The sequence below is a fragment of the Syngnathus typhle genome, linkage group LG7, assembly GCF_033458585.1.
Source record: "Syngnathus typhle isolate RoL2023-S1 ecotype Sweden linkage group LG7, RoL_Styp_1.0, whole genome shotgun sequence".
Lineage (NCBI taxonomy): Eukaryota > Metazoa > Chordata > Actinopteri > Syngnathiformes > Syngnathidae > Syngnathus > Syngnathus typhle.
Genome location: NC_083744.1, coordinates 11,873,650 through 11,894,754, shown reverse-complemented (window position 1 = coordinate 11,894,754; position 21,105 = coordinate 11,873,650). Strand labels below are relative to the sequence as shown.

Here is a 21,105-nt window from a genome sequence, read left to right as displayed (position 1 = left end):
TAAACTTCCATATGAGATCCCCCCAAAAAATAAAAATCATTCAACAAATACATTCAGTGATTTCTAATAATGATTTTCTCATTGCAGTCACTATTGCTGATCCGTCAGGAGATGGTGGTTTCCCAAAAGAAACTTGGTGACTATTGTGAGGCTCTGAAGCAGTACCTGAAGAATGTCTCCACTCAGAGAGACTGCTTTCAGTAAGTCTCTTTGACATTGCTTTGAATGCTTTCTTTCTTCTTTTTTAATGATGCAGACAGGCTCATTTTGTTTGTCATTCATTCTCCATATTTAAAGAAAGATGTGCCTTGAACTGCACTTTGAGCCTTCATTACATAGGATGGTCCATCTATAAAATCAGACATCCTGCCTTGTATTGCACTTAGAGTTGTCTTCGTAAAATCTAAATGGACACATATTGTTTTATCATTTATTACTTCTTTATTTATGAACTTAATGATTTGCTGTTACCCACCGCCTAATTTATCTGGCAACAGTCAATTAAGGGAGTACAGAAGCTTTTTTATTTTTCCACTTAAAGTGCGAGTCATGACTCATTGCTTCATGCCACCAAAGTACTTAGTGAATGTTTGAAAGGGCACTTTTTTAATTATGGGTCTCTTAAACATGAAATGTCACAGTCTCTTTCCCTCCCAGCTCTTTAAACATAAAATAAAAGCCTGAATGTTCTTCTATTTTCTGTGTACAAAAACATTTTTTTACAGATACAATGTAATTTTACAAGCTCTGTGTACTATAGTACCTATCTATAGACAATCAAAGCACTGCTTTTAGAAGCGAGAATACATTTTTATTTACAAGAGTAATATGGGAATAATACGAGACAAAATTTGTAACAAAGAGCTAATTTGCCGTTTGCCGAATAGAAGAACTTGACTGTCCTTCTCATGTCTGTCTCTTTTCCAGTGTCACTGCAGTGCGTCTGCCAGATGGTTTATCCTTTGTCATTTATGAGTTCTGGGACGGCGAGGACGAATGGAAAAGGTACAATAGTAGTGAGACAGATTTGGTGATTTTCGCTAACATTAAAATAAAACATTTTAAACAGCTTTTACATGCCTTCGTTAGACTGCACAGAAAATGATACTGAGCCAAATTGAAATAGCATCCCGATTTTTTCCATTTTGTATATTTGACTTTTCAATCAGCTTGGACTTTATTGTAGCTCCTTTTTTACATAATTGCTTGCCATGTAGTTTTCATTATGAAAAATCCTTCATAATAAATTAGCGATCCTGCTTTGTTATGAATGGCTGCAGCCCTTGAGATGCATCAAAGCAGCTGTGGTTGAAGCTTCCTGCGGCTTTACGTTTCTGCTTTGTTGGTCGCATACAGCACCAGATACTCACTGCCATTAATATTTGAACTCCCACAGGGATTGCTACGGGACATATTTGAAGGTCTGGTAGTGTGTGAGTGTCTGGATGTGTTGTATGTGCAAACTCAAGCACATGTGCTCGCCACTGTGTTTCCAGGCACCTTCAGTCAAGCCCCAACAAAGCCTTTCAGCATGTGAAAGTGGACACGCTGTGCCAGCCAGAGACCATTTCCTCTGTCGCCGTGCCAGGTTAGTGCTTGAAAGTGACAAAGGAAGACTGAAATTAGGTCGTAAAGATTTCTAAATTAAAATTCACCTAGGATTAAACAAAACTTTATCAACATCTAAGTTTTTCACAGTCATCATGTGAATGGCACTTAAATGATTAAAAAAATTACATTTCTAAAGATTAAAAAAAAATTCAGACAGGATGCCCATGTGTAAAATCTCCGTTCCACTTTGATCTGCATTGTACGGCAATGATCTGCATCACTATAACTAAAAGGAAGCCTACGAGCAAACATGGCTTTTTCTGCAAAATTGTTGGAAGGACTCCTGGTGGGTTATTAAAGCTGCTAGAGCAGCTTGAAGGACTAACAGATGGATATACGTAGTTGATCAACTTTTCCACTCTGGAGGGTTGTTTCAAATGTTTGTGTGTTCAAGCCCTCAAAATGCCATCACTGTCGAAACCATAGGCACTTCAGAGAAAATATTTTCAGGGTTTTGCCAACAAGCATCCTCATATGAATGAGCCCTGAGAGTGTCTGTTTTCTGAGAGGCAGAGCAGACTCCTCTCCAATTAATTACCAAACCCAACCCGTGTTCTAAACCAATCAGCAGCTCATGCTTGAACTGTTTCCATCTGTTCTGCCTGCATAGTGTCTCTAGTTGGAGCACCCAGAGCATGCACTAGCACTGCGTTTTTTGACACACTGAAAAATCAAACAGCACATTAACACAGGCAAACTAATGAAATATCAAGGAATGGCTGGACAAGACACAAGTGGTTTAGGGAGCTGATGGGGCTGACAAAAACTGATGAAAATGAAACCTTAACAAGACAGTCAAGATATGAAAAAAAAATAACACAGTAAAACAAACTCCAAGACAATCAAAGCCCAATTCAACAAAAACATAAATCCTGCCATGTTTCCACTGTGGCTGGGAAGCTCGTAACACATCAGCAGAGCAGGGGGTATTCCAAGGAGATGGTTGAGCAAACTCTGGGTCTAATCGTGAACTCGGGATTGACTTACACTGAGATGGGAAACTCTACCTATCCGGTTTCAGAACAAGTGATTTGAATTTAACCTTGAGTTAACCGCTTGCACAGCCAGGACAAAGTGCCTTCATCAATGATACCTTGATTCATCATGGTAACCATGGGGAAGACAAATATATTAACCACTGGGTTTCCATCCTAACTACCACACATAATTTGAAGAAGCGTTTCAATATCAGAAGACAAATTAAACAAATCTTTATTGTTTGAGTATTATTATTATTATTATTATTATTATTATTATTATTATTATTATTATTATTATTATTATTATTATTATTATTATAAAAAATGCCAACCTAAAAACATATTTAATGCTTAAGTTCTTATCATGTTATAACTACAATTTGTTTGCGTATTTGCATATGTGTGTTGAGTGAAGGGCTGAGATGTTCACTTTCTCAGATGCATCTGTACACGGAAGCCAGATTGTTGAAATGGATTGATTGCCTTTGTGTGGCAATGTTTGAAGCACTTGTTTTTTCAATCCATCACCGTTTCCTGCACTATGAGGTTCTTTTTGCTTTCTGTATGTCCAACCTCTTCATCCCGTTTCTCCCCAGCCGCCTGGTGCAGTGTGAACAAGGCCTGATCATGAACGTATCCAACTATACTTCAAGACTCTTGGACAACAACCTCTCGACCGTTTCCTTGCATTTTTCCCCTTGTCACATTCCTCACGTCCCTCCAAACGTCTTGAAAAACATGTTTACACAGTGCAAATGAATGGCGTCAACTGCTGTGACGATTGAACAAAGTGCATTTTCCAAAAGTACATTTGCATCCAAACATTGTGGTTTACTTCGTAGTATTTATTATATGGTCAGTTCATTATTTATGTTCTAGCTGGATGGAATTTGTCATGTAGCATGAAGTTTTTGGTTAAACTTTTCATGTAGCAGAAACTCGAATGACTGGAAAGCCCTTTTGCCAAGGGAGACATTTTTGAACATGCTCTAAATTTATTACAGGAAGTTTATCCTGGTAGCTGTAAGTCCATCTAAAGTACAGTGATCCCTCATTTTTCACAGGACATGCGTTCCAGGACCACCCGGGAAAAACAAAAATCCACAAAGTAGAAATAATATATACTACATAATTTTGAAATTTAAACACCATTGCGTTGTAATTTCCAACACAGTGTTTCTTATTGGCCGCTAGAGAGCATGGGTTTATTGTTAATTAGAAGTATCGTATACCTTGCTAAACAATACAAATTTTCCATTTTTTGAAATTGCCACCCTCCACTTAGCCGGGGGACATCATGCATAATAAAACCAAAGTGAGTCATGGTTGCGCATGAATCTCCTGTTGTATTGTGGTCCAATACACAATATTAAAGTTTTTTAAACCCTCCCCAATACTTTTACGCGACAGGAACCTTTCCCATTCCTTTAATAACCATTCCCACACTGTTCTGTGCATGTATTGTACCTTCACAGTAAATAAAAGAACAAACACGTGATATTGTCACGTGTCCCGACTCCTTCTGCACCGGTTGGTGCTTCTTCCCTCGTACGTAGTTGGCTGCCGGCTCCCGAGCTTGAACCCAGTCACGTTCGCAGTGACGCACATTGCTCAGAAGCAGGCTCATGCGATTAGCGTGTATTTAAACGCCGTTCTCCCGTCACTTATAAACCCGCAAAGTAGCGCATTCGCGAAAGGTGAAGCGCGAAGTGGCGAGGGATCATTGTATTCATTTCACTTTTGGTCAAGTAGTAGACAGGAACATTCACAAAATTAGGGAAGTTCTTCTATCAGTATTATTTGAGGCTGACCACAAATTTGACCAAAATCCTCACATCATCTTGGTCAGAACAAATACACCATACAAAAATGGGACAAAAATCCTCCAACTGAGCATATTTCTGGATTAGTTTCTAATTACAATGAAAGATTCATGACTAAATTTACTAGATTGTATATATATATATAATATTATATAGAGAGAGAGACAGACAGAGAGACAGAAACTGAGCAGAGAGACAGAGGTTGAATCATTTAAATTGCAGCTGTGGCATTCACTACAAACAGTGGATGGTCGATATTGTCACTTTTCAAGTTTTTTGTGAAGCTTCATTTTTTAGTTCACCCTTTTTTTAGGAGCGGTTTAGGATAAACAGTTAAATCGGCTAGCTTTAACATCAGGGTAAAAAAACAACAAAGTAAGCTGTGTAGTTGCTGTTGGATTAGGATTTTGACGCTACCTAAACAGGAATCGAGAGGTAGTTTATAAAAACGAGTTGTTTTTTGCATTGTTTGTGCCATACTTGTCTACAATGATGATCAGTAGCTCATATTAGCTGTGTAAGTTTGATAGAGCTTGTATATATGAATATTGTTACTCTATTATAAATATATTTGTATTATGTCGATAATTTAGTGCTCAAATCTTCTCAGTGAAACTGGCAGTGGCTTCTCACGCACTTGTTTCGCACCATCAGAAACTACTGATATTGACTATAAAAGCCTTAATAATCACTCCATGAGGAAAGCTTAGGTATTTTTCATAATAAGCTAGGAAATGTTTCATTCATGCCAGATAAATTTCAAACACCCACTGTGTAATATTTTCCAAATTGCATTAACTTGGCAGGCAGTTCATAATTTCACAAATTTTATCTGACATTACAATCAACATAAACATCGTTCAGACAAGCTAAGATGTGAAAACTGGGTTGAAAATAGTTGAATACGACAAAGAAGATAACCTTGAGAGTGCGGCAAGCGTAGATTTAAATAGTGTAATACTAGTACACTTCAGATCTCAGCCAGGTCTTGTAAAACGATCTCGCTTTGTGCGCTGCTTACTACAGAGAGTGCTAAAGCTGACCAATATTTTATCATAGTTACTTCCATAGCATTATTTAAAAGAACGACAACAAAAGGACATGCGGACACAAACTTCAGTTAGACATTTCATTCCCATTTTGACAGAAAGTAAAGAAAAGAGTTCCTGGTACTTAGTTGCGTAAATACTAGTCACTATTTGATCAAAGATGGTATGTTGAAGATTGAGTTGAAATAAAACAATTGAAAACATTGCAGAGGTTGGCTCTCTAATAATCTTGGGTTTGTTCTGGGTTAAGGTCAGACATATTCCAAATGATATTTTAAGAATATTTGTGACCCCGTCGTCACATCAATGGACAATGGCCACAATGCGAAAATCTAAATTTAAAATGTCTCAAAAAGCACAATTGAAAATAGTTGCTATTTGATGGCTGTTGATTTATCATGTGGATTTCTTGCAAATCTTTTCTTCCCAACCTTGCCAACCAGTTGACTGTTGAATAAACTGTGTGAACGATGGCAAGTGTACTAACTTGTTTGATAAAAGAGACACAAGTTTTTTTATTTTGCAACAATTTAATGAGGATAACATCATCAAGAAACCCACTGTTTTATTGGTATTTTAGAATTTTGACCACTTTGAAAATGTTATTCAAAGTCAGAGATGGATTCATTTAACAATAATATTGACGTTTCTGTGCCAATACAATCTGTTCAAATCCACGTGGACCAAGCGGAGGAGAGGAATGTTGAACGGATCAATGTTAAAGACGATGTGCTGTTTGCAGAAATGTTTAGGAGCATTCAGCCCATCAATGTTCCTGTACAATGTGCCCGTTCCAATTAGGTTGATGCTAAATGAACTGTCAGAATGCCAATACTGTTCCCTATTGATACATTCCGGAATGGTGTTCACTGTGCAACCTGTTTTGTTTCTGTACTTTGGATACCCTGAGTATGACTTGTGCTTTGCCAGGAAACAAAATGATTATGCCTTTGAAATATTGTGAAACAGGCCTTGCGTGAATGGTTCCTGACTTGAAGGACTGACCTTGACATGCAGACACAGAGCTGCAGATGTCACTGGTTTTACCTCAACGAGTCTTAATAGACAATTCCAGGTTCCAAGTCAGGAATTTGCCAAATTTCCCATTCTCAAGGCTACATTTATTTACTTCTGTGATGGTGTTCTTTTCTAATCTTCAATTGAGTGCATGTCAAATGAATGTCTAGTAACTTCTTTGCCGTAGTATTAGGCCATGCTACTCCTATAGGTTTGGTGCATTTCTTAGGTTCTTTTCCTCTTTGTTCGAGTAGTCCTTAAGTAGGAAGGAGACGAAGGCAAAGATATATACCTAGCTATGACTTTAAAAAGTGGCATACAAGGATGAATATTCAATTTTATGCGACTGTTTAACTATTAATTCTTCATGTATGTTTATGTAAAACAGATCTAGTAGACAATGAAGGGATGCAAGTATTATATTTGTCATAATTCTAGAAAGTGTAGAGTGATGCAAATTCAATAAAGGTATCAAATTGAAAACACCGATATGAAATGCTTGCTTTTTTTTTGAGATGCCAATAGAAAAAGAAAGTATATCGTTATCGAGGCTTACACACGTGAAAAAAAATCGAAACGGTGTTATAATTGTGACTTTCAGAGGCTAAACAAAAATATATATAATATCGCATGCTGAGAAACAAGCATCAGGATTCTACGTTGCTCATGTGATGTACGTATTAACAAGCATTCTAGTCACTCATCAGCTTCATCTCTCTGCATTAAGGAGATTGTAATTTACTCATCTCAATTGGGTTAATATTGTTTTTGTTGTTGTTTGACCATTTAGACATATCTATCCAACTTAAGAATGTATTGAATGTCAGTTAGCAGTTTTGGAGGATAATTGCCAGTGACTTAACTAATAAGATTTGTATTTATATTTTCAGCCCCGTTGTGGACATAACCTTGGGTTATTTTGATGGTTTTATTACATCTGTTGTTAAGAGACGTGACTCTTGAACTCACAAAATCAATGTGCTTATTTTTTTACTTATTTAACCAAATCTACACAATGATGTAAAATAGTACATTATTTATTCACCACTTTCAATGCTTTTTTTTTACGTACCCTTAGTACGTCATGTCACTAGTATGACAGTATTTACACACAAACATATTTTAGGTAGAAAGGTATCAGCTATAACTGTTGTTCGAGCTTTCTGGAAAGCCGAGATCATTGGCGAAGAGCAACGTGACGAGTCTGACTCCAACAATGATGAGAGAAAACTTGGCACGCTTAATGACAAACTGGCCCAACTGTTTTATTTGTGATACAGAAGATGAGGACTTTGATGGATTTGTGCATCAATATCGATTAACAATAATGTGAGTATGACATGTGACATGGTTAAATAGTAGTAGAATAAAGTACAACCGCACTCACTGCCTTGCTCCCGTTACCTTTTTTTGTATACGGCATGTTACAGCATGCATTCGACTTATATGTAATGTGGATTAAGTACAAAAATAGCCCCCACATGTGAGCCTTTCAACTCAAATCATCTTATAGTGCAGAAATTACCATAACCCAAGTCAAATATAACAATGGAGAAGACCAAGAGAGGTTTCAGAACTTTACAGAGTCTAGTTTGTTGTCATCAAGACTGATTAGCAACTATCTTTCCAGGACACTCTGAAGTCCTGTCGAGGGAAGAACTTGAGTGTTGTGGGACGTCAAGGCAAAATCGAAGTGTCATATCTTCCCAAGAAGCTGCATGACAGCAATGGTGGTACTCTGGCCAAAGATGAAGGCACCACATAGCAGTGTGACCACTCCCCAAAGTGTGAGAACAATTCTGAAAATGAGGAAGGTACACAAAAGATAGAAATGGATGTAAAATGGTTATGCTTGTTTTCTTGCTTAGTAAGTAATCACAACTTAAACTCCATTCATTTATGAAAGGTACACACAAAACAAACTCTTTATTCTGAGACATCCTTGAGTTTAGTACCAAATTCACATAATTTGGAAGGTCTGACTGATACACATACAAATGGAAGCTTATGTTTATTGGAGATATAGGGTTCTATTTTCATGCACACATCTGCACAGTGGCGTATAAGACGGGGGGTTCCGATTTTCAAATCAGCGCAAGGTTTGCTGCAAATGTTTGCTAATCTAGCAGCCCAGTCTCTGCCAAGCTGGCCAGGTTGGCCCCAAAAGGAGTGCACTTGGCCGAGTGACAATTTGCTGGCAGAAACTCAGTCTGAACCACATAAGACGCACCTAAAAACCTCAAATTTTCTCAAAAGCCAACAGTGTGCCTTATAATCCAGTACGCTTTATATATGGACCAATATGGATTTGTGGATAAGGACTAACTCATTAAAGTAACCTTTACGTGTTTATTTTGTGTGTTGTGTGATATTAACATTTGAGCAACGTTGAGTTATTGATATATTGTTATTGTTTTCACTATTTCGAGTGTTATTATTTTGTGATTGCATTAACGTTTGAGCAACGTTGAGTTATTTATTCTATCCGCTTTATAATCCGGTGCGCCTTATATATGGACAAAGTTTCAAAATGGGCCATTCATTGAAGGTGTGCCTTATAATCCGGTGCGCCCTATAGTGCGGAAAATACGGTAATAATAATATAACATAATTCCAGCAGACATGTGACATAATACACAACCACCCAAACTTGAACAAATGATTTGCTCACCTGGTTTTACAAGACACCGGCTCAGACTGCATGGCAAACATCAGACAAAGTCCTAATCAAACACACAGAGGATTTAGTTGGGTTTAGTTTAATGGTATCATGATATAATAGTTTAAATGTGGACACCAAACAAGGCATTACCTGGGAATATAAAGATGAAAAATGCACTGATCCCACCAATGACACTGATGACTTTGCTGATGTCTGGTACCAACACAGCGATGAGTATTGTTGCAGTTATCCACAGGAACGTCAGCGTGTATCGACTGCGACTTTCAAACTTGACCGTGACTGTGCGGCCACGCCTCCGCCACCAACTCAGCAAAGGATCCTGGATCACTGATCTTACAGTATGTGCAAAAAATAAAAAAATAAATTACAAAAGAAACATGGATTTTGAAGAATGAAAATCAAACTTGTTGATATATAAAACATTGCTTTTCCAGATTTTTTGAATTGAAATAAATAGAATACACAAATGAACAAAATAAAAATTACATTAATGAGAAATGCTCCCAACCTGCCCAACAGCAGGATGATTGGGTAGATGGTGATAATAGAGACTCCAAAGAGGAGCCTGGCAATGAGCATCAGAATGTCATTTCCCATGTATGACATCAAAATGTCGGCCTTCACATCCTTCCCAAATGTCAGGTACCCATAAACCCCTGCAACAGAAAAAGACAGCATTTCTATCCCCTTGCTAACAAACACAATCCATATGAAGCCACATACTGTAACCGAATATGAACGAGCACTCTGGTTTCTAGTTCTTGGTCAGAATGGACTGGCTATATTTAGGAACCATTATCTCTTTTGCAGACTATTTACCACAGCGAGACTGGAAGCTGCTCCAGTCAGAAATGACGTGATCAGTGGATCAAATATTGTGCTGAGAAGGTAATGAAAAGGTACATTTTCTTTATGTAACCGTCCAATGATCGGTGCTAGTTTTTCGTTGTTTTCAATAAAGCATGATGTTCCAGGAAGCACAGGAGGTGATGTCACGTAATAGGGCAGCGGTGTCAAACTCATTTTTTTCACGGGCCGCATTGTAGTCATAGCTTTTTTTTATTATCTCAACGTTTTTCTGTCTTTAGTCACTCTTCAGTCGCTTCCCCTGAACAACTCTTTGTGAGTCATTCGGTCATTGCATTATGACAAACATTTTGAAGTATTCACCGGAACAATGTAAATCTAACAACTTAGGCTTACTCGACCTGTGAGAGAGTAAATGACGAGGCAGATAATCATGGTAATCACAGAGATGAAAGCCCAGTGAGATAGACGTTGGTCCTCCATGCTGCTGTAAATGGCAATGGATGCCTCGTGACACTGTAACAAAGAAAATAAATCTTACGATTCAAATTCAAGGCAATGTTGCAAATTAGCCACTTTTTAGAATCATGACAAATTCTAGTAACTCGTACATTATTTGACTTATTGATAAACCCTACCAACTCACTGTCCTGTGTGTAAAATACCAATGGGATTCAAATTGTTCTGCAAATTTGCCAGCTACCGACTCACTGCCTGCACACTTTTGAGTTTCAACGCATTTGCATGGTCAGATGCTGCCACACAATATCTGGATGCACAAAGGTGCAACAGCTTGGTGAGCAAGACGTGTCCTTCTTGGGCGAGTTGTCTGAAAGGCTCAGGCAATAAACGCTGGCGCGACCGTTTCTACTTAAAAGGCGGAGTGGAAGTGGCTGTTGACCTTCTTATGTAGTCTACAATGTAAACTAACTTAATGGTTCAAGCTGTTGCAGTAAGTGAACGAACAAATAATACAAGAAAGGGTTTTCTACACTGAAGCTAATTTGAATATCATCCAAGTAATCTGCCCGTTTGCAGTTTATTTACTACTAACTTGTTGATGTGATGTCATTAGTCTCCTGTGTAATGTTAGTATTGCATATATATTTGGATTACAGCTGGAAATTGACATCTGTTTTTCGATTTTGTTTTTGTGTTATCAATAATGACTTGATCATCAATTTGACACTCAATTTGACACACAATGGAAACACTCTAATCAATACTAATCATGTTTTATTGTAGTGCAATTTGATCACTATCAGCATTGGCGAGTAAGCCCTGACTGCAGAGCGCTCTACAAACCTCGGTTCATCCAGAATGAACATCGAAATGTCCGTTTCGACGAATTCCATCAAACAGTTCACTTAACTCAGCCCTGACTGACCGAGGGGTGGGAGTTTGTAATTTCGAAAACAAGTGTTAAAAAATAAAAATAAGTGTGACAACATGAGATTCCGCATCATTAAAACTGCCAAACAAATAATTTAACAAATTGGAATAGTAAAGAAAAAAGGCGATTAGAATCCATGTGAGCGTTGTTAAACATTGAGTCCCATTGACTATCAAACACATTCAGTGACGTTATAGCGTCACCAGATCAATGATGAGGTTTCAGAAAACATTGCTTCTGTGGGAAAACAGTTGCTTGTGGTGCATTTCTATTTAAAAAGAAAAAAACGACATTATTCTTCTGATGTGTACTTAATTCCCTTTTTTATCTTGGGACAATAAAGTCACATCTTGCTATCATCCAGCTCAGATCCATGAAAAGATATAGAGAGGTCCTGTAGGAATCCATTTTGGCCCCAAAATGACTTTTCTCTTCTCTCAGGTGATCTCAGAGCGAAGTCTTGGTCTTATTCGATTTTATCTCTCTGCCACTGTGTCAAGCTGCAGTTTGATAGGATAATGAATGAAGGATTTGGGCACCAACCAGTGACCGTGTTAAACCATCACATTGGCCAAGATACAGACTCTTTTCCCCACTTGATCCCAGGTGTCAACTACATGGTTTAAATCTCATTCCCTTTTCCTGCGGCAGCCCGCACCACTTGCCAGGATCTCATCGGCTCTCCATTCAGACCTTTGCACAGCAATCACTCAACCTCAGACTGGTTGAATGAGTCGCTGGGTGCGTTTGTATGAGGACATGCACTAATCCTTTTGCACGCCTCCTTCCTCTTAGTAGATCCTGCCTTTATGTGTCACGGGTTACCTTGGCAACTTGGGAAGGTACATTCAAGTCTGCACTGCTTTCATGATCTTTTTCTGCAACTTGACCTGCCTATTATTTTTGGAAGCCAGTGTGGTGCCCTTTACATCCTAAAAAGTTGAGGGTTTGAGTCTGCAGACCTTTTATCAATTTCTTACCACTTACCGTCTCACCAACACATAAATTGAAATATTTCACTATTTTGCAATTGACCTTTTTCAATAAGTGCCGATATGTTTGTTTTTCCAGAACTCTGAATTCAATCAGCGCAAAGCAGCTAGGATGCGCTAAAGGTTACTGGATGTCACCATCTTTTACACATTTAACGCAAAGGCGGATATCCTAAAATTTTGAAAAAAGATTTTTTAACTACTTACTTTTGCCCAGATCAAACTATTCACTGAACTGAATAACGCTAGGGGGTGCAGCATTGCCAGAGACTCACATGAGAAGGAAGCACGTGAATGAGGAGAGTTAATGATTTGTTTTGTTTTTTAAATAAATTGACGCTATATGCACATTTCTACTTTGTTGAGTATATAATAGTATTCGAAATAAACTAAGGAACAGTAAAGCAAAACTGTATATTATTGCACCGTATCGTATTGTGTAAAATTGTACTGAATCATATTGAGGTACAAATCATATTGTGACCTGTGACATATTGCATCGCCAGCTTCAGAAAGATACCCAGACCTATTTGGGGCAAGTGGAAGTTAAGAGAGGGACATTGTGAAAAGCTCTTGATGGGCAGAAGGAGCTTCAAGAAGTCTGGATCGCAACAGCCAAGGTGATGCGAGAGACAGAAAAGAGACTACGGTAATGTCTTCTAGTAGTAAAAGAGAGAAGGAGACTTTGTGGTGTGCCCAGCGTTCAAAAGAAAGAGGTCAGCTGAGAAAAGTGGGACATTGTGCGGACTGAGGTGAGAAAACAAGACGACAAGAAGATTTTGAGGTGTTCTTAGGGTCATGTCTAAGTCATACGATTTACAAAAACAAATATCAACAAGTTATCGTTCTGCTAACATGTCTATAATTACATGAAATCAAACAAATAAGAACTTTGTTTCATTTGTGTCACCTTCATTTCCTGCTTTAGTTTACAATAAAAACATAAGGTAGCAGGAGATTTTCCGGACATAAGTGAGCACATTTTCCTGTTTATATTGAAAGCCGCAATCAACCCAAGTTAACACTATGTGACTTTCTGGTCACGACATTATATGGTGCAAACATATTACCGATAGCAAATACATTTTCATGGTTCTACTTACTTGGAAACCAAAACAAATGGTTGGGATGACTCTGAATGTGGATGCCCAGGAGCTGATTTTACATAGAAGATAAATTAGACACCATTTAAAATGCTTTGCCATCAATAGACACCATTGAGTGAATCTTTCAAGTGCAGCTCAGTGAAAACAGTCTTGACGGTGAAATTGGTTCTATGAGGAAAGCGGAATGGTCATGTATTATGTCCATCCGAGTGGTCTCAATTAAAAGCAGGTTTTGTGGATACAACTCACGACAGTCATATTTCCTGGAAAGTCAACTTACGGCCCGGATATTCCAAAAGACCAAAATTTGAGGAGATGGTGGTACATGAAAAACTAACAAATAAAAAAAATTACAATGAACGGTGGAGAACACCGGTAATGCACACTCTGATTTATTTGTGATGTAAGTATTGGGGCAACAGTATGAATAATGAGGAATATGATTAAAGGCCACTGCGAGAAAACTGATCTGTTGAAACCTGTCAAAATACCAAAAGAGGTGTTTTGTAAATAGATATAAATGTATGAAAAATTCAGCACAACCTGTGTTAGGATATTTAAAGAAATAAGCAAATGCTACCAGAATCACTGCGGTTTGTTCAAACTCCAATTCCATTGAACTTGGGACATGAGGATGGGGTGAAGTTGACCACTTTGTTTAACGTTTCCCATTGAACAATTGAAATGAATTTAGGCATTTTATCATCTACGCTCCATAATATCATACAAAATTTAGGAAATGTGGAAAAATCTCTGCGCTGACGCACACAGACACACACACACATGATAGCCAGGCTTACAGTTGTTAGACATACTGTACATACCCACTGCTGTAGAGTGGAATTATGTGAACCTGAACAGAATGGTACTTGATGATGATGGCTATCGTCAAGTAGGTTGCAGCTAGAGTGCCCAACACACTGTGAGTAGACAGAGGTGGGACAAAAAGTTCAGATATTCAAAAAAGAGAGTAAGAGAAATGTGGATTATTGGAGTGTGAGAACAAGGTTAACTGCATTTAAAAGGGTCATGTCAATGTAAATCAGATACCTGAACAGACTATAATTTCATGCAATTTCATACATGCAAAATAGAAAACGTTTCTAAAAAATCCTTAAGTGCTACAGAAAATGTTCATGTGTTCTGGGGACACTGTAAGAGAAAGTACAACAGTGAAGCCTAGTGGAATATATTTACATTACACCCCTCAGGCAAATCGACGAGACTGCAGAGCCTTACAGTTACAAATCATACATCCATCCATCCATCCATCCATCCATTTTCTGTACCGCTTAGTCCCCACGGGGGTCGCGGGCGAGCTGGAGCCTATCCCAGCCGTCATCGGGCAGTAGGCAGGGGACACCCTGAACCGGTTGCCAGCCAATTGCAGGGCACACAGAGACAAACAACCATACGCACTCCATCCTTATTTGTGATTTGATGAGAAAATCAAGGTGGTAGGGAGCGCAACGTAAATAAGCCCATTGGGGGAAAAAAAATATTCTTTTTTATGTTTTTACTGGTCCAGCCCACGTGACATAAAATTAGGTGTTTGACACACCGGGTCCAGCTAAACACTATTGATTTGAAATTGCATTGTATGTGTGTGTGTGTGCGTGTGTGTGTGCGTGTGTGCATGCCTATGCGCATGCGTGTGTGTTGTATAGAGAACAGAATTGGAATCCAAACCTGATATATTTTTGAATGCTGATCTCTTTGGGGGTGGAAATAGGTAGAATGAGGAAGGCACACAGAAGCACCAGGACAAATCGTTGGTCCGTGTAGAAGTGATAGGGCATCTCTGAGTAAGGCAAACCAGTTACTAGTTCATACAAAGAGCCGCACACTAAAAGACATAAATCAAAAACAAGGACATTTCACCACCAAATCAGACCAAGTGCAACAAACATGTGAAGAAAATCAGACAAGTCAGAATGAGATAATTGATAACAGATATTACCTAGAAAAGGTCATTTCAAGGTTTTGGGGGTGGATGATGATGTACTGGTTTTTATTCTTGATAATACACGGTTACCTTGGTAACCCCAGCTTTTTTGGGGGGGGGGGGGCAGACACCATCCTTCATTCAGTATGGATACGTAGCAATACTCGGATAAATATATTTTTAAAAAGTCTGACAGCTCATGTATGATATTGAATTGGTAAAGACAAAAGGATATTTTGACTATAACTATAGTTAGTTTTATCAAAACAAGATCTCGGTCATTTTTGCTTTTAGTAGGTTTTGTGAAAAACAACGTTTGTCAATTTTACTTTGAGTTTCTTTGTTAGTTTCTGTTAACCTTGCATCCAATTTGGTCGCAGAGAACAACCCCAATAGACTTGTTTAATGTGTGAGTTGTCTCATTTGCAATGCACAAGGGGTTTGGGGGGTTGTCTCACAAACTTTGGACCCAAAAAGAACAATTTGACTCTCAGACTGTCTTTGATCATCCTGGAGCTAATCAATGGGCAAGCCTTTGCTTTTCTGGTTATTCTTCTATCCATTTTGATGGTTGTTTTCCATTTTCTTCTGTGTGTCTCTGCATTTCATTTTGTTCATTTTAAAACATTGGAAATCATTGTAGATGAACAGCCTATCATTTTTTTGCATGTATAGAAGTTTTCCCCTCTCCAATCAACTTTTTAATGAAACTATGTGATCTTTCTGAACAATGTCTTGAACGTCCCATTTTCCTCAAGCTTTCGAAGAGAAAAGCGTGTTCACATATTCACACCTGTTTGTTCCACAAAATCGACTGAATGCCGCACTACCATTATTGTGAACACCCCCTTTTATACTTTTTTCTTTCAAATAATCCAATTTCACAGCCTCAGTGTGCATATCATAAATGTTTGGTCTTTTTGGATTTACTGCTACCTTGTTAGCCATGTAACCATATTTTTTTTAGTCTCTTTTTAGCGCTACTATTATTCTCAACACATCACATCCAGCCAAATATTATGTAAACGGATCTAAATTGGTTATTCAACAATAGTTATTCAACGGCCAGTCAGTCACCTGATCTTGACCCAAATTTAAGGTTTTCAAGGGAGGAAATTCCATTCAAGCACACAGATGGTGGCTTTTTTTTTTTTTTTTACATTTGAGCCATTGAAAACGGGGAGCCTTGTAATTTTCCCAAAATGGCTAGATAGTGCATAAATAGAAAATAAAACACATTGGACAAATACTGGAACAAAAGTTATCTTGTTCAGAAATAGATGCTGCTGATCGAAAATTTAAATATAGAGTCAACATCCTACTCACATTTTTCCAGCTGATCATCCACAATAACAAGGAAGGCCACGGAGATCATAAAAAGGTTGAAAACGAAGCAGATTTCACACAGCTGACCGATGGCTGGGCCACACACCTCCTTTACCACTGCCTGGTAGGTGCATTGGCCACTGATGGACGACGAGTAGCCCAGGATGATCAAACCACTGACCAGGAACACCACAGAGCCCTGAGTGGAAATTTGAAAAAAATAATAAATAAATAATAATTAAAAAAAAAGATTGCACAGAGTTCATAAGTTCATAATGAGATTTTGAAAAAAAATAGCATCGGTTTTTGATAGTGTCATTTCCAAGTACACTAACCGAGAGAGTAACCATAAAATAATTTGAATTCCTGGCAACAGCTTCATAAGATCCGCTTTAATTTCGCATGTGAAAAGTATTATGTCCAGTTCAGGGAAACGCTGAAAGTGCGGATATGTTTTTTCCTGGTTACTTGGTGGATGGGAAGTATGCAGCTGGGTGCTGAACTTTTATGCAAGTACTTTTATACCACCATTTGAAATAAATATATACAGCGACATAATCACAATAAAAAAAATCTTAATCCTGTATGAGTTAAAATGCTGACATTTGGAGGTTACAGTCCATCAAAACACCAACAATGCCAAAAACAACATGACACAACAAATAGTCAGCAGCTATTGTCTGTGTTCTAATTATACATCGATAAATGTGAACAATACCCACCAGCTCCACAGTGATTGCGTTGTGGATGCCACCGGCTCTCTCAAAAGCCCATGGGAAATTTAGTAACCCAGCGCCCAGGGCAGACTTGAGCATGATGAAGATGGCCCCCAGAGAGCCAAGCCGGGACCCGGCCAGATCCACCCGGGGTTTGGCTGATGCTGAAGCCAACAGGCTGATGCTCTCTCTGGCTAACTCCTCCATATTCATCCACCGGGAAACTCAGTGGGACGGACAAAGGCTACATGCATTCAAGCCACATGAACTAGCGGCCGGGGCACGGCCCTTATCATCCAGAGGAGCGCGTGAGCACTGAAGCTGAGGAGAGTGTGTGAAGAGCTCAAGTGAAAGGATGGAAGGCGGGAGGGGTGGACCCTAATTAGAAAACTGATGATGCCTTCAGGCGCTACTCTGTGCTCTGAATTACAACAACTACATCTTATGATAGTGATGATGATCATGATTAGCCATCTGTTGTTGTACAGCTTATCCTCCACAAGAGATGGAAGTACCCCAGATGACTTTGAGCAAGAGTCTGGATACACCCTGAAATGAAACCCCCACCCTTACTACTATTAGTAGTAGTATTGGTAGTAGTATGAGTATTTTGGCTGAACATCTCACTTACTGATTGCATTATCTGACTTACTGATTGCATCATGACTTGATACAATTTGTAGTATTTTGCCCTGATCATTTGGCTGATCATCTGACTTACTGATTGCATCATGACTTGATGCAATTTGTACTATTTTGTCCTGATCATTTGGCTGATTATCTTACTTACTGATTGTATCATGACTTGATGCAACTTGTAGTATTTTGTCCTCCTGTTTGTTTTACGTGTAATTACACTGTCACCGATAGAAGGACTCATGTGTTTGACAATGTCAATTTGAAAGAGTTCAAAACAATTCAGTATTTTAGTTCAGCCTAGTTTTTGCTGAAGTTTATTGACCATCAAATACTCTCCAATCCTGCTTTTGACACCTACAGAAAGCGATGGCTGAAAGTTTTTTTTATCATTTCTATCTTTGGGGATGATCGTTTAAATATACATAATGTGAGATGATAAATTAAGCTTGCTAGTTTGGGAAAAATGGGATTTGTATATTGTAAACGGAGGGATTGGTGTACTGAGAATGTTTCTGTATTGTGGATTTCACTTACTGTCAGGGTGTTCTGGAACACACACACTCACACACGCACAAACACACATGGCTCAGTGAGATACGATCAGAAGGAAAATGAGTCTTCTAATTACTAAATAATAGGAAGAAGCTGGATTACCCTCACAGTTAGACATTAAGCAATCTGCAAACTCCACAAAGGAATACCGGAGCTCATCTGAACCCCTTACCTGAGTACTGTGAGCTAGATGTGACCACCATACAATTTGGTTGAATAGAAAAACTTATTTGGCAATAGGCTTCACAGCAGGAATAAGAATTGTTAATCACATCATTAGCTACAAATTCAGTCATTTCTATTTGAAAGAAATGGGTTATAATGTCCAAATACAATCAATTAGGTCAATGTTTATTCATCCTGATGTCAATGAATGTATAAATGCCCACAGGGTGGATAGCAAGCTGCTCTACACATTAGAGAGCTCCATAGTGGCTGACAAGAGAACTTTGATTATGACCCAACTATTTATGGCTAAACAGTACTATAAATAGAATGGTGGAGGAATGACTCGTAAATTTAGACTTTCTTGAGAAACATTTGTGAGAAACATTTGATCTAGCAACTCCCAAAGGAATTCAATGCATCATACAACTTGATATAAAAATAAACCAGCAAGAGCAGGCCAGAGCCACTGATGATGACCATGGTTTGTTTACTTTATATATTCTGTTCTATTACAATCAGACAGCAACACTCGCTACTCGATTCCAGCTTGTGTAAAGGGGTCAGGGAAAATGGCACAAGATGCTGCAATTGTAATCTTAAGGTTTGGACAGGATGTCTCTGAATGGCTTAAGTGGTCACGGGTCGCCGGTATTAAAGTCGAGATCCAAGTAAGGTCAAAATTTAAATATCTTTTCTGGATCACATGACGCATCTTATAATCTTTCTGGGGTTTGGTCAGCCCTCTTGTGTTTAATGTGATCGTAAAGGCTGCAGGAGCTGAACTGGAGAGGCTGGTGGGGAGAAGGGTTCAACATGCCGCCACGGTGTTTCTTTCAACTGCCTGTTCAGTATGTGAGCAGTTGACCTGATTGGCCAGACAGGAACATTCTGGCACCTGGGAACCTTGGAGCAAAGAGGGCATGTGACCTCCACTCACCACCAGCTTTCCCAAATCTTGTTAGAACAGCGAGCTGGCCTCAGAGTCAATTCCCACTTTCCCAAGGTTCCTGGGGAGATTAGTTCTCCGCCACGGACGGGTGGCAAATTCACAAGCTGACCTGGCCTATTAGGCTTGCAAAAGCAGTCTGTCAGGGCTCAGACCTTTTGCACACAGATGCACATCACCTCTGATGAAGTCAACCTGCATCACTGATTTGAGCTGATAACCAATACTAAAGCCCTGTGTGACAAATGACAATCAATTCAGACTCTTATCAGCAAGCTGCAAGAAACAGATAAGAATTCTTCTAAATTATACATCATGCTAACAATTATTTGGGTAACAGTGATATTATTATACTTCCCTTCTCTTAGATTTTAATGAGTTTATGATAAATGCTTGCTTATTTATATTATGCTAAAAAAACTTGCATTTTCTGCGATCATACAACAAGCCATTGCAACTCATTCAGCATTTACTGGAGCTTGGGGTTAATCCGGTAGCAAACAATAGCGGGACTGGTGAGCAAGCAGTTGTGTTGAAGTTTTGCTGGACAGTGGTATCACACCTTTGGTCAATTGAGTTCATAAGTTAACCAGAGGTGACTGCGCAAGCACCATTCGCTTGCAGTCTGGATGCAGAGTGATGAACATCTCTTTTGGAAGGCCTTTTGCCAATCACAACACAAAAAGTTACTGGATTTGTTGGTTAAACAAAAATATTTTGTGGAAATATCACAAAATTGAATATCAAGAAGGCCCTTGCTTTATTGCAGCCTCAGTCCTGCTGGTAACAAAACCCTTACTTAGCATTTATTATATAAAAACTATGAGAATTGTATTTGTTTAACATTTTGTGTGTTTTAATGGAATAATGGTGGAGATCTTTTTCAGACATCTGTGAGCTATTTTAGTGTGAGAATTGCATGGAAAGTCTAAGGGGGGGGGGGGGATTAAAAAAAAAAGAAAATACTCCATTTGCAATAATTGCTGCCCCTGCAAACTTCAGACAGATAATGGCCAAAGAAAGAGAAAGTGGAACAGCTCATTTTACTTGTACACAAAGTGCTGCTGGGGGGTTGTAGGGTGATTGAAGTTTGTGCATGCTCCAGTTTTCTCACCCAATGGAGGATGTGGTCACACCAAATTAAACATGGAAAGAATGTCAGAAAGCAAGGGATATTTCTCACGCTAAATAGCAAATTGTTCATACAAACGTATGCATGAGGTACCCACAAAGAAAACAAAGGTTGCATGCATGTAATGTGACATGGAGGTTGAGTTTCATTGTCCTAATTGACAACAGCAAACACTACCACCATTAATCGGTGCTTGCTTCGGCGTAAAATACAGAGTATG

The 21,105-nt window shown here is 38.7% G+C and overlaps 2 protein-coding genes across 2 annotated transcripts in view; one reads left to right on the top strand and one right to left on the bottom strand.

The window, feature by feature from the left end:
* The window catches only part of necab2 (N-terminal EF-hand calcium binding protein 2), a 53,123-nt gene extending 46,158 nt beyond the window's left edge, over positions 1 to 6,965 (top strand). The window contains exons 10-13 of the mRNA XM_061283884.1: positions 88 to 200; positions 928 to 1,005; positions 1,497 to 1,588; positions 3,188 to 6,965. Of these exons, the coding sequence (XP_061139868.1) occupies positions 88 to 200; positions 928 to 1,005; positions 1,497 to 1,588; positions 3,188 to 3,216 (312 nt within the window). The 3' untranslated portion in view covers positions 3,217 to 6,965. The remainder of the gene's footprint in view (positions 1 to 87; positions 201 to 927; positions 1,006 to 1,496; positions 1,589 to 3,187) is intronic.
* Positions 6,966 to 7,720: 755 nt separating this feature from the next.
* Positions 7,721 to 17,777, bottom strand: slc38a8a (solute carrier family 38 member 8a). The gene is made up of 10 exons (XM_061283882.1): positions 17,455 to 17,777; positions 16,733 to 16,931; positions 15,151 to 15,307; positions 14,286 to 14,381; positions 13,459 to 13,510; positions 10,372 to 10,486; positions 9,672 to 9,819; positions 9,293 to 9,495; positions 9,152 to 9,203; positions 7,721 to 8,279 (listed from the first exon to the last, which is right to left on the bottom strand). Exons 1-10 carry the CDS (start codon positions 17,659 to 17,661, stop codon positions 8,177 to 8,179), a joined length of 1,332 nt encoding a protein of 443 aa, XP_061139866.1. The 5' UTR covers positions 17,662 to 17,777; the 3' UTR covers positions 7,721 to 8,176.
* Between the last annotated feature and the right edge of the window lie 3,328 nt (positions 17,778 to 21,105).